This window comes from Triticum aestivum, chromosome 3A, assembly GCF_018294505.1.
Source record: "Triticum aestivum cultivar Chinese Spring chromosome 3A, IWGSC CS RefSeq v2.1, whole genome shotgun sequence".
In the NCBI taxonomy this organism is placed as follows: Eukaryota; Viridiplantae; Streptophyta; class Magnoliopsida; order Poales; family Poaceae; genus Triticum; species Triticum aestivum.
Genome location: NC_057800.1, coordinates 602,411,701 through 602,425,564, shown reverse-complemented (window position 1 = coordinate 602,425,564; position 13,864 = coordinate 602,411,701). Strand labels below are relative to the sequence as shown.

Here is a 13,864-nt window from a genome sequence, read left to right as displayed (position 1 = left end):
TTATAAGTCTTTACTTACATACGGCGCTTTACAATATCGGGCCTTAAGCCGGCCCCAGGCCTTTGGGCCTTCTATATGTAACCCGCCATTAGGGTTGATCCGGCCCCTCCTGGGCGGGTCATAGTGGTAGTAATATCCCCAACACATTGTTAGTAGTGCAGGCCATGTGCCGCATAAACACACAAAATAGTTGGACCATGTACCAATAACGGCTGGGCCAGACATACAGTAGTACTATATGATGCAGAATCATCCAACTCTGAACGAGACAACAAAAACACTTGCATATCATATCCATTGTTCTGCAGTTTACAACGGTCCACTACATGGTAACAGAAAATGAAACATTAGTCACTCTTACCACAAGCTCTAACCCTGAGAAACATGACTTCTCCTGAGGAAAATGAGGGAACAAAATTTCAGAACATCAGTATTGTCGAATTTGACAAAAACTGACATCGGGCAACACCTATTGTGAACAAAAATTGTACAATACACTGAACTGGGTTATGACAAAAACAGGCGGTACAAAGGCAATGCTCAATGCTCGGACCTATATATAAATTTTACCGGGTGATTCATATCTGTTAGTGCTGCCCATACTTCTGATTGTGATACGGGACTCACAGAGCTGGAGATTAGTCGCTTATCAGAACTTGCCAGTGGATCCAACGGCACTAGAGCACATTGTGAGGCTACCAAAATGTCGCCTACTCACATGCTGCATCTGTTTGTGAAGCCAATTAGTTGCAATACCCTTCATCCGCGGTCAATTTCATGTGCATGTCCTGCATTAATATAGTGTTCCTCTACTGGCATTGGCAATATGTAATATCGCAGTGCATCAAAGCTCGGTGCCAAAAGGGTAAAAGTTGCTCACCCAATCACCATGACATTCTTTATGATGCTCGCGCCAAAAAATCATCTACGGCAAGAGATGCATCACCATGTGAAACAGCATTATCAGGCTCCGGCATGTATAGAGAAGCAGAAGAAACCTGTCAAGCATAAAGAAATAGCATAATGTTTCAAAGACCATAAGATACCACAAACACACTACATAAACCGAGTGCAAGGTTTACCTTTGTGTCTATCTGTAATTCTCCGCTATTTTCATCTACTGCAAGAACGGCACCATGTGCTTTTAACCATTCCTCACATTCTTCTAAACCATCAGCTACGTTAGCCTCACAAAGTACGTCAACTCTTGTGAATCCCAAAACTCGTGTAACATATCTCACAGGTACAGTTGGCCGATAAGATTTTGACATGCATTTTATTGCCTCAAAACGCATCCGCTCAACATAGAGGTCTGCAAAGCAAATAGCGTAAGTAGCCAAGCATCATCTTAACAGAAAAGTTAATATCAAAATTGACAAAAGAATGTCAAGTAAAAGAAATATCATCTTTACCCATAAGACATGAGTTCAAGCCAGGTGCCTTCTTGTATAATTTAAAGAACATGACATAGTTTCCAGATGAAACAGCAGAATGAACTGCAAGCGCATGCTTGACTGTTTCGTCTAGCCTGGCCTCCTTTGACAAGCTGAGGATAACAGATGCATCAAATATGGCTAGTGTAGCAACGGAATAACCATTTTGTATATGCACTTATTATTCAATATATATACCTTGCCATGGATGAAAGCAAGTCTCTTTTGTTATTAGAGTGTAACATGACACACAACAAGTTGTAAGCGGAGAACTCAAGATGACAGCCAGCGATTCCTTCACCGTATAACCTCGTCAGCTGTGATTGACACTGCCAAGTGTTGCAAAAAATAATAATTAAAGAGACTAGGCTGTTGATTTCGTTCTCTTTCAGGCAACTGGATCATCAATACAAATTACTATCAAGTAAGAATACAGCTACTGGTTTCAGAAGAAAGTAAAGACAATACCCTACATTACTATAACAAATTGCAAATAAGGCTATATGTTTTTGTAAAAGAACTCGCATCGGCTTAAATGGAAGCTAACGACGAGGGGAGGATTCCAAAGGAAATTTGCGCAAGGATTCCAAAGGAAATTTGCGCAAGGATTCCGAAGGATGTTCCACCAGGGAGGAGACTTAAAGTCCCCCCAGCCTCGTGCTGCTATTAAAAATATCATCATCAGTGACCCATTTTTTCTTCTTTATTCTATTCGGAAACTAGAACACGAAATAAGATTGCTTTACTTGTTTCAGCACTAAGATGAATCAGAACAAGTTAAGCAAACCTGATTATATTCGGACAAATCTCCAGCTTGAAGTGCTAAGCGTGCATGAGTTTCATAAACCTGAAACAGGAATGAAACAATTAATACAGAAGGAAAAAATAAATAGTTTTGGACAAAGCAGATTGATGCCCCCATGAAAAACAGTGTAATACTCCCTCCGTTCCTAAATACTTGTCTTTCTAGGCATTTCAACAAGTGACTACATACGGAGCAAAATGAGTGAATCTACACTCTAAAATATGTCTACATACATCCGTATGTAGTAGTCATTTGAAATGTCTAGAAAGACAAATATTTAGGAACGGAGGGAGTACATCTGAAGATTGATACTAAAATGCAGTATACCACAATGAGAGGTTATTATCAAGGAATACCTTGACAGTCAGCTCGTTCTGAATCCTCTGAACAGTAAGGTCTTGCCTGATAGATTTCAATTGATCACATTTATAGAGGTAATTCTTTTCAGATGTTTCAACCATGTGAAGAGCTTTCTCTAAGACATCTTCTGGCCTTACCTGCAAAAGATGTGATGAGAAAGCTAAAGCAAGAAAACAGCAACAAGGCATAATTTATCTCTAAATTTAATTTTTGTATCAACAATATGTTTTCCAAGCCTACAGTGTACAAAAAAAATAGCAAAGCATCCTTACAGTGGCTGGATCAGGTGCGGATGTAAGGCGTAGATATCGTTTCTCAATTTCCTGACATGTTCCCTTAATTGTAAGTGCATCCCAGTCGATGTCCTCCACCGCCAAGCTAGCACCATCTCCATTACTTCTATTGTTAAGCATTGAAATGGCTCCCCTTGTGTATACATTGGCTGCTCCATCCTTATATGGTATGGAACTCGTAGATTTTGATGATGCACCCTGACCACGTTCAAATCGCTTAGATCTATGCTCTCGTCGCTTCTTCTCCTCCGGTGAATTTGTTAGTGCAATTGAACTGGCATAATATTTCGTAAGATCCTGCTCCTTATCACTGTCACTAGAAGCATTCCCGTTTTTTGTTAGATTCGCATTACCACCAATCCGCTGCTTTTTAGAGGGCCTCTGATTCCATTGGCTTGTAGGAGGCTGACGCGACTGGACAAAGTTTCCAAGATTCCAAGTGTTACCCTGTGACATATAAAACCAATTATTTGCCCAAGAAGAGAATTTGAGTAAACAAAACAAACCTAGGGAGATGGTCGTATTCAAGTTAAAAATTTCCAGAATGAAAGGCATATATGTAATGTTAACCCATCTGAGGGCTTACCGTTCTTCTAGTATTTTCCCAAGTAGTGCAGGCATTACTTTTTGCTGGCTCTTTCGAAACAACCTCCACCTTGTTAGTTACTTTTTCCTCTGCAACAGGCTCCCACCTACTCTTCGTACGTCTACTCGGGCTCCTCCTAGATGTTGAAAAGGAGAAGGGACTTGAATCCTTTGCGTTGCTGCCAAAGGATTAAAAAAACAAGACTAGTTAACCGATTGGCCCTCTAAGGGGGAGGGTCAGCTTTACTACCATAATCTTAAGTCCTCCCTACGCTCGGGGCGGGCGTTTCTCAGGGAAGCATAAGTGTCTTTTATAATGAAAGCTGAAGTCTTCCCCACAATCTTTTTCCGTATGCCAGTTCCAGGAAGAAGTTAAGCCCTCCCAAGACCAATATAACAGACTATAAAGAATCCACTGAACCAACCCCGAAAAGTGGCAATGCTTTTCTTTGGGTACCCAATTATACACCTGAGCTGCTTAAGATTGGCAAATAGCCCGTACACTCTGTTATCACGTTGAATTTGCAATCCAAAGTCATGTAAGTTATATTATTTCTCCACTTGTTTCTACTTATATTTGCGACAGTCCCTAGGAAGGGGAGCCTTGGCGCAGCGGTAAAGTTGTTGCCTTGTGACCACGAGGTCACGGGTTCGAGTCCTGGAAACAGCCTCTTGCAGAAATGTAGGGAAAGGCTGCGTACTATAGACCCAAAGTGGTCGGACCCTTCCCCGGACCCTGCACAAGCGGGAGCTACTTGCACCGGGCTTCCCTTTAATTATTGCCCGTGATGCTGGTAGAGTTATTTCCGTTGTTGGTTTTCACCAAACTTTTAGGTTTAAATGTTAAGGAAAAATGTGGCATCCCATTCATGCCGAACAAAGAGTTGGTTTTCACCAAGTTTTTAGTTTAGTGTTGAGGGAAAATGTGGAATTCAAATTCAAACTCCGTCCATGCTGGACAAAGCAAAGCACCTTGCCCTTTTTACATAAAAAGAATGATGGTCATTGGCATACGATTGCTGGTTAGTGCAGTATCGCCCCATACAGGAAAAGGTTACCTTGTCATATTTGTGCCTTTAGCATTTTCTGGCAAAGCTAATAACGGCTCAATGTCCCAATTCTTAGTATGAAGGGTCCCATCAGCAGTTGCCTTGGTGATCATCTGATATTATAGGAAGAGAAAAATGTGAAAGTTAACAACCTCTTATTAAACTTACAAGGATATGGAAGGAAAATACAAGTTAATAAGGAACAACCAAAAGAAACTGAAGTTCTATTTTGTAAATTTTATTAAACATCCCATGAACCAAGGTCTCAGGAAAGCAGAAGCAAAGACAGTGATAAAAAGAAGAACAAAAATGGATTACTGAACCTCCTTCATGATGCTTTGGGTGGCAGATCTCTGGGCATCATCCTTGCAACGGGAAAGATTCCGCTCGACATAAGTACAAAGTGAAACAGGGAATGATCCCTGGACAGCACAAAAATAATATAAAATAGAATGATGGTTAGTGGAAAGTTGTCAAGAATGGTATGAACACCGATATACAATACTAACAAACATAGGTGTGCTATTTTATCGAAGTCTTAACTTGAAAGGTTTGAATCTAGGCACTTCTATTGGGGTCTGGGCTCTGGACTGTAGTGTACAAATCCTACTTCAATAATTGTACTGGTCTGCGCTAGCATTTCAGTTTTACCATGTTCACATTTCCACGGGGGGTTGGTTCATGTGCCTGGAGGAGTAAGGACTCCATTGGCTTAGCTGTATAATTATACCACCATCGGACATCGATGCTCAACAAAAAGAACGGGGTAACTAGAATATATAGTCTCACCTGAACGGCAGCTCCATGACCATCTTGAGCTGCATTCATGTCAGTCTTGGGCATGGAAACACCAACATAAGCAGGTTTTAGCGATGAATCAGCTTCTAATTTCTTCCCGGTTTGGGGCATTGACATTGGGAAACCTGGAGCTATTCGAGGATTTGTCGGGATGTGTACTTTATTTACACTGGCAACTGTTTTCGCAAAACCCTGCAAAGTTGGTTGAGAGTTTTCATTAACATGATTGACTGAATAAACATTTGAGCTTGGACCTTGCGCATGCAAAGCTTTCTGTTGATCTCGTTGGTTACTTAATGGTAACTGGCTATGACTTGTAGAGTTTTGTTGGTAAGCTGGTGCCTGGTTGATATAATGGTTCTGAAACCCTGAGACGGCAGCTGTCTTGTTAGCATAGGGGTTTTCATAACCTGGGTTGCCTGGTGCCTGGTTCAAGTGCTGGCTTTGAAACCCTGGTGTGACTGGTGCCGGATTGACATGCTGGCTTTGAAATCCTGGAGTGTCTGGTGACAGGTTGACATACTGGCTTTGAAATCCTTGCACGCCTGGTGCCGGGTTGACGTGTTGGCTTTGAAACCCTGGGGCGCCTGGTGCCTGGTTGACGTGCTGGCTTTGAAACCCTGGGGCACCTGGTGCCTGGTTGACATGCTGGCTCTGAAACCCTGGGGCACCTGGTGCCTGGTTGACGTGCTGGCTTTGAAACCCTGTGATTCCCACCGCCTGTCCACAAAAATTGCTAGTCAAAACATGGTAAAGGCATGCTATTGCATAAGAAATACATGAAAAACTGTCCTTCCAAAAGAAGAGTTCTCATCATGATCATCGATGCACATAAAATTTAACACATGCAACAAAACCGTCAAATGAAAGACGTATCACAGGTTCCGGTAATCTTTTATGGCGTATAGAAGTAATGTCGCATCATTTGTCACCCAATGCAAGGTTTCAAGTAACTAGAAAGCAGTAAGTAGCTTCACTGTCACCCAATGCAAGGTTTCAAGTAACTAGAAAGCAGTAAGTAGCTTCACTGTTACATACTCTCTCTGTTGCAAATTAATTGAAGCTCTAGCTTTGTCCTAAGTAAAACTTCTCTATGTTTGACCAAGTCTATAGAAAAATATGCTCATATCTACAAAATGAAATATATGTAGTATAGAAATATATCAACCATACTTCCATAGGCAGTTGCACAAAGCTATGTTTAGAAAAAACATTACCCATGACAAGCTACATGGCCATTCCAGAGTTGCACACAAAAGTAATGCAAAATGTGGTCAAATCCATAAATTCTTCAAAATAAGAAAGCAGAACTGATAATAATACCTGGGGAGGTGCAGTAGGTGCAACAGCATCATTTTTCCGTTGGGTAGTACCCGGTGGAGGCGGCTGGGTGCTCGGATATGTATAACCAGAACCGGCACTAGGAGATTTTGTATCAGAAGCACTGTTGCCAGCAACTGCTAAAGCACCGGAGTTTGGTGCAGACTGGTCATAATAATTAGACCACTGGTTGTACTGTTGAGGATAGTGGAAAGAAGTGGTGGGCAGAGAACAAGAACTCTGGGCAGCATTAGTATCTGATGGAGCATAAGTCTGATATGTTTGGGCGTGAACATCTCCAGAACTTCCTCCAGACCAGGCCTGGTTTTGATAATAATAGTTGTTGGTGGCATATGCTTGCGCAGTCTGATCAGCACCAGCATTATAATATGTGTTACTTGTAGGACCAACGTAAGATCCTGAATTCGGAAATGAAGTAAGAGGCTGATATGCAGCACCTGAACTTTGATCTACTCCTTGGTGAAGAGAAGAATCGTTTGCAGGTTGTGGATAGTTATGGTAATAGTTTGGATATTGTGCAGCATTGTAGGCAGGTTGAACAGAATTTGAGTAAGGTGCATAAGTATTGGTTGCATTAGTTGTGCCCACAGCCGGTTGAGTCACATGAGGTGCACCATTTGTCACATTTTGAGTAGCCCCTGAAACTGAGACATCCCTTTGTGGATCGTAATAAACTGCATTTTGGTTTGTATTATCCACTGAATAGTTCCAGGAAGCCCCACTTGAAGAAGACCACGCATGATGACCCGATGCTGAAGGTTGGTACTGAGATGAACTTGTCTGCTCTACACTCCAGCCCTGTCATTAAGTGAGACCAAACATATTGTCAGCTCATAATTATGGATCATGAGCAAAACATGTATCACCAACCTACAATCACTGTTCTAAAAGGTGAAGGCTACACACTAGGCACCACTGTTCCACCTAGCTGACACCTACCAGACATCAAATCATATTAGGTTATAGGCAGCAGCGATTTTGAAAAAACAGAAGAAACTAGTAAGGAATCTGTACGTTGCTAAGAACTAGTAAGGAGTATATACTATTCCCTCTGTTCACAAATATAAGATGTTTTGGATATTTCAATATGGACTACATACGGACTGAAATGGGTGAACAAACACACTAAAACATGTCTATATACATCCGATTCAGGAAAAAGTTAGAATATCTCATATTTGTGAACGGCGGGAGTACAAGTTTACAAGACTAATTATTTAATTGAATCGGGATGTTGCTTGGTTTGCCCATGAACTTCAAGGAAGAATAGGGTGTTTTTGCAAAAGAGATTTCAGTGGGCACCACTGGGCGGTGAGCAATATAAAGCTCAAGCTCAGCCATCAATAGCAGATCGGACAGTTGGCATATGATCCCAAGGTGAGCGGACCATTACTGCCAGGTTTCTTTACTGGGGTGAAGATATTATTTAATCCAGTGGTAGAAGTCTGGAAGGAACCATAAAGTCATTAGCCATTTGCCAGGGTAGCAAGTGATCCTCATCAATAATGCATGACCATGTGAAAGAAAATGGTATTATATCCTTATTCATATTTCAACAGACAAGTGCATGTTATACAACAAAGCCCAATGTATTTATAGGATGCACCTTTTTGCATATGTAAGGCAGAATTCCCTGCTAATGTGGCAATTTTTATGAAAAATATGCACAGAGAGAGAGATCTAAATGGCTGATGTAACAAAGCAAATGAGTAATTCCTCGCAAAAAAGTGAGTAATGGCATCAATGAGGCACTCCACATCAATTACTTAGTACACAGAAATAACAAAACAATAGCATTAACTGGCTGCAAATTGCAGTTCGAGCAACACTGCTTAACAACTACTGCAGCACAAGTGTTCAGAGACTTTGCTATTTACAAGCTGCACTTTTTTTCCTCGAGTCCATTTTGTAGCAATCATGTTTGCATGGAGACTGATGTGACACTAACCATATGATTGGATGTTGATGCAATGGATAATAATAATTAAAATGTGACTTAAGATTAAGAAAAATTCAGTTGCTTTACAAATGGACAACCCAAATGTTAAAATCTTCACAGCCAAAGCCATGACCTCATGCCACACAAAATACATGCCTTGAGGCCGTTGAGGGTATCCTATAATCCAAGCCCATGTGGTCACCTATGTCGCCTTGATACTTCATCAAGTTGGCATGCGGGTATAAGATGCAGTACTCAATACTGATGGAGGAAATGACTAGAGTACGCGGCAAATAGGGAAGGGGGAACCTGTGCGAGCGAGTGGGGCAGGGTTTTTTTCTTTTTGCTGCATTCTATATACCACTGCATACTTACTGTGTATGTGTTGTAGACAGCTATAGAGAAGGGAGTTTGTAAGAAGAGTTTGTGTCAAACTAGGAGTTTTATCTTAGTGTATCCATCCTAGCATTAGGTACTCCCTCTGTCCCTACATGGCGCACACATATCTCGAGGTTCAACTTTGACCATCAATTAGACCCTGAAAACGTGTGTTATGTGTCACAAAAATTGTAGTACCATCCAATTCATACTAAAGAGTGGTTTCAAACAGTATATTTTTTATGACATATTCTCAAATGTCTATATAAGGGATGTATCCCTATTGTAAGGAGGCAAGCAAAAACATCAGTCTGTTGTCTCTAGTAATTCTCTCTTCACAACCTATGTCTACCCAAACCCTAGCATCCCTGCGGAGCTTTTTGTTACGGTATCTCTGGAACATGAGCCAAGGATCTTACTCTCAAGGGTGCATCGATAGGCTCCATTCTCTCCCTTGAATAAGTCAGGCTCCGTTAGCCTGGGCTGAGATGGGGATAACGAGTCAACAATTGAAGCTCCCAACTTTCTGCCAGACACTGGACAGGGGTACGCTCTGTAAATGTGTAGAGACAAGTGTAGTTTGGTATATAGTAGGCACTTCTAGGCCCCTTCCCGGCTACTGGATCACTCCAGTGCTTCGGGGCCGTCTGGTTATCTTCAGAACAGTAATTATCCCCTTGTAAATCTAGGTTTACATGGACATCCCCATCATTGATTGGAGAATGGGACCCTATTGTCATCCCTACTCACTCCCTCTCAATACCACTTCTTGGAGTCTAGACGCCACCTCGTTCTCAGTCTATTGTGGTATCCATTGATTTTATATTTCCAAATGTACATACCAGCATACCATTAATTCTCACATCCTGGTTGTGGAAATTTTTGAATCACTGGATCCAAATCACCATCCATATCAGGGCAACTAGATGGACACAGCTCAGGGTTTCATCAATAGATCACTGATCTTAGCAATCAATACCAGTTAGCAAGTTACAAATACTCCTTGACATAGGTAATAACAACACAGGCTCTCAGATACCTATAGCATATTGATAAGACAACGGATGAGAGGTTTCATCCTTAGCTCTTTGAGCCTATCTTCCAGCATTGTGGATACATGTAAGCGTTGCGGGTCTGCGGCCACAACACGCTACAGCCGCAACAAATCTAGGAACTGCGACAAGGTAAGAAAAAGGCAAACCTGCTTCGAAGATTCAAAACAGGTTTTCAGATTGTCAGGCTTGAGGACCATTCTTATTGAGGGGGGGATTACATAACGGTGCAGTTTGAGTTCTATTTGGAATTCTAACCTTTTCAGTTTTGAGTCTACCATCTGTAACTGTAAGGTAGACCATCTAGATAATGAAACATACACAAGTCACATCAATCAAACCTTCTATTTGCTCCAGAACGCTAGCCTCCTCCAGTACTCCCAGCACCTATGGTTTCAGCCCTAGCCCTAGCGTGTGCCCCACGGCACCCAAGTGCCAAGTTCCTGACCCTAGCGTGTGCCCCACGGCACCCAAGTGCCAAGTTCCTGACCCTAGCCTAATCCTGCTCCACTGCCTGCTCCGAGAGGTGAAGTACTAACATCCAGGTAATACCCATTTACAAGCTACCACTAGTGCCGGATACACCAGTTACAACAAAAAATGGTCACCATACATTTCCAGGAAGCAGTACATTCAAAACATTACATCCGCCATGACAGCTCCAGTTAGAGATATTCGCTTGCCATGCAAGAACACAAGCAATTATAGGCAATTCATCAAACATGAGCATCCAAGTTGAGAGCCAATACTAAGCCCCCCAAGGATTGACACCCTGAGTACTTCACGACTTAACTTACACATACTACCACATTGACTAACTACCAGGAGGGCTAAATCACAAGAAAGGTATATCATCTATAGGTGAATGAGCAAAGGAACAGAAACAAAATACACTACATCAGCTAATTCATCAGTTGTCACGCTGGTCATAATTCCTACACTTCTGAGGCAGTAAATTAGCAAACATTAGATATCAAATAGAAGCTCCAGCAGCTAGAACAAACTATCCACGTGCCTCGGTTGGACCTAACTATCCCACAGCAAAGCAAAGAAGCGGACGCTATATAATAGTGCGAATCGACTAGCATCCTAGCCGACTGAGTAACCAATCTGCATCTCAGTTCTCAAGCCATAACGGAAACAGAACGAATCGCGTGCAAGCCCGGGAAAGGTTAAAACAGGGCGGAAGCAAAGGCCTGGCAAGCTCGGGATTGCTGAGAGACGAGGAGCGGCGCAAGCATACCTCGTTGGGCTTGGGGTCGGATCCGGCAGCCGCCTCGCCTCCCTGAGCCGCCATCCCCCGGCGCCCCGGAGCCCGGGAGCTCGGCTGAAACCCTAGCTACTCGCAGCAGAGAGCAGAGCCGCCCGATTTCGCCGGTGGTACGGACGGATAGAGCCGGATCGAAAGGACGCGCGCGCCAAGCGAAAATGAGGCACGCGAGGAACGGGAGGCGTGTGGGGGGGCGGCGAGGGGCGATTGGCCGAGGAGACACCGGGGAGAGTCTTCTGGCCCGGCGGTGGCTTGGTGGAGAGGAGTGTGGGAGGCGGCGGAGTGGATTGGTGTCTGTGAGCGGGCGAGTGCTGCGGGAGGGGGGGAGAGGAGAGGGGGTCGGCGATGAATCGGGAGGGGGAAGCGCCGACGACGGCGAGGGACAGCGAAGAAACTTGTGGGTGGGTGGGCTTCGGCCCTCGGCTTTATTAGGGGCCGTGGGTCGTGGGTTTGGTGTGGTGTGGTAGGTGGGCAATGAATATGGGCCTGGACCCGGACCGGTTCCGTCAGACGGCCCGCGAAACAGAATATATGGATAGCCAAATATACGAACCATTTCTTTTAAAATACTTCCACTATTGTCTCAAAAAAAAACTTCCACTAAACTGCTCAAAAAAATACTTCCACTAAAAAAATATTTAAAAATACTGAACATTTAAATTCTTGTGCATTTTTTAAAAATTAAGACCATTTTTCATGGATATTCCAAAAACACTGGTACACACCTTTTTGATTCGTTTTTTTAAGGAGCCATAACTCTTTTTTCAACTAGTAGGAAATTAGGAATCCCACGGGAACATCAACGCATCGCTAGGAACCTCAAACTGAAAGGCTTCCAAATCGCTCCACTACTTCTGCCGTCCGTTTGATTTGGAAGGCCGTCTCCTGAGTCCCAACAAATTAAACGCATAGAGCAGCACGATGGCAATGTCGATTGCCAATCAGTACTGGAGCAAGCACAAGTAGGCTGTTCAAAAAGGGCAGAAAATTCAACGAAACTGACTTTGGGAGGGGCTGACAAGCAAGAGGCGCAAAGTTGTGGCCATATTACACCGACAAATTAAGGTCTGCACAGAGACGCAGGCAGGACAGAACCAGGTTACCAGCGAAGAGGACCAAAAAATTAGATGAAAAGGATAACCGTTCTGCAGTGCATCCCAAACGGACTATCGGAAAAAAGAAGGGAAATTACAACGCACGATGAGAACCTATAGGCTCAGCGACATCATCTTGACACATGAAGGTTTGCAGAAAATATTCACACAATTAGTTGCGGGATCTGCAGAAGACAGCCACGAATCAACAGACAAACAGCTGCAGAAAAGAAATACAAGACGGACAGAAAACAATTGCATCACAGGATTTGCAACAAGCTAAATGCGGTAGCACAAAGAGTTGTAAAACAGAATAGCATCGTCATTAGCATAATTCATAACTAGAGAACAATTCGTTAACTGAATCATATAACTCGGCGAACACAGTATTTGCCCATCAGGTTCAGAACACGGAAGCAAACTACTAAGCATAGGATACTACTAGTACTAAGCATGGAAGGCACAGAACCCAAATCAACTACAGCTTTCTCTCCTCCTTCGATTTCTTGACCGCGAGCCAGGGCTTGTGCGCCAGGGCCAGCCAGCGCCGCGGCTCTTCAGCCGCCGAAGCCGTACAGGGTGCGGCCCTGGCGCTTGAGCGCGTAGACGACGTCCATGGCGGTGACGGTCTTGCGGCGGGCGTGCTCGGTGTAGGTGACGGCGTCGCGGATGACGTTCTCGAGGAAGATCTTGAGCACGCCGCGGGTCTCCTCGTAGATGAGCCCCGAGATGCGCTTCACGCCGCCCCTCCGGGCCAGCCTCCGGATCGCCGGCTTGGTGATGCCCTGGATGTTGTCGCGCAGGACCTTGCGGTGGCGCTTCGCGCCGCCCTTGCCGAGCCCCTTGCCGCCCTTGCCGCGCCCCGACATGGCTGCCTGCTCCGAGTAGCTTGGGAAGAGAGGGGATTTGGGGATTTTGGTGGGTGGAGGCGGTGAGTGAGATGAGAAGGGGGAAGGGGTGGTATATAAAGGGTGAGCGGGGGTTCTGGAGGCGGCTGGAGCCGTTCGATGGAGAGGAGATGAACGGCTGCGGCTGCTTTTCCCGAAGATGCCGCGGATCGTGCCGTGGACAGGGCGCGGATCGGTGACGTGGCAGGGGGGGGCGATTTTTTATATTTTTGGGCGCCCAGTTTGCATAGTGGGATGAAAATGAAGCGGGATTTGCATAGTGTGGTTGTTTGGGTCGAGAGTATTAGCGCTGGGTTTTAGGAAAACAAGTTTAAAAGCAGATTTTTTTTGCTAAACGGGTACTAATAGTTTTTCTCTACACAATCAGTTTAAGGGAAACTTTGTTTGGGTCAAGAAAGCGTGAAACCGGTCTATATATTTCCTTGTTTGGAGACCTATTGACCAATCTTAGAGCATCTCCAATAGACGGTCCATATATAAAAATAACTAACTTTTAAAGCTTCGAGAGCAAAATGTGTTGCTTCAATAGACGGTCTATATGTTAAAAAATGGACCATCG

The 13,864-nt window shown here is 43.8% G+C and overlaps 1 protein-coding gene across 4 annotated transcripts; it reads right to left on the bottom strand.

Moving 5' to 3' along the window:
- Nucleotides 1–260: 260 nt before the first annotated feature.
- On the bottom strand, nt 261–11,664 carry LOC123062515 (SAC3 family protein A). 4 transcript variants are annotated; one of them, XM_044486061.1, is made up of 14 exons: nt 11,277–11,664; nt 6,647–7,462; nt 5,315–6,043; nt 4,849–4,947; nt 4,535–4,638; nt 3,478–3,655; nt 2,871–3,338; nt 2,595–2,735; nt 2,221–2,280; nt 1,632–1,762; nt 1,413–1,546; nt 1,083–1,312; nt 881–998; nt 261–788 (listed from the first exon to the last, which is right to left on the bottom strand). In XM_044486061.1, exons 1-13 carry the CDS (start codon nt 11,328–11,330, stop codon nt 900–902), a joined length of 3,243 nt encoding a protein of 1,080 aa, XP_044341996.1. In that variant the 5' UTR covers nt 11,331–11,664; the 3' UTR covers nt 261–788; nt 881–899. The 4 variants fall into 4 exon arrangements, with proteins under 4 accessions (XP_044341996.1, XP_044341997.1, XP_044341998.1 ...); XM_044486062.1 differs by having other exon boundaries at nt 261–727; XM_044486063.1 differs by having other exon boundaries at nt 261–998; nt 3,478–3,613.
- Nucleotides 11,665–13,864: the final 2,200 nt, after the last annotated feature.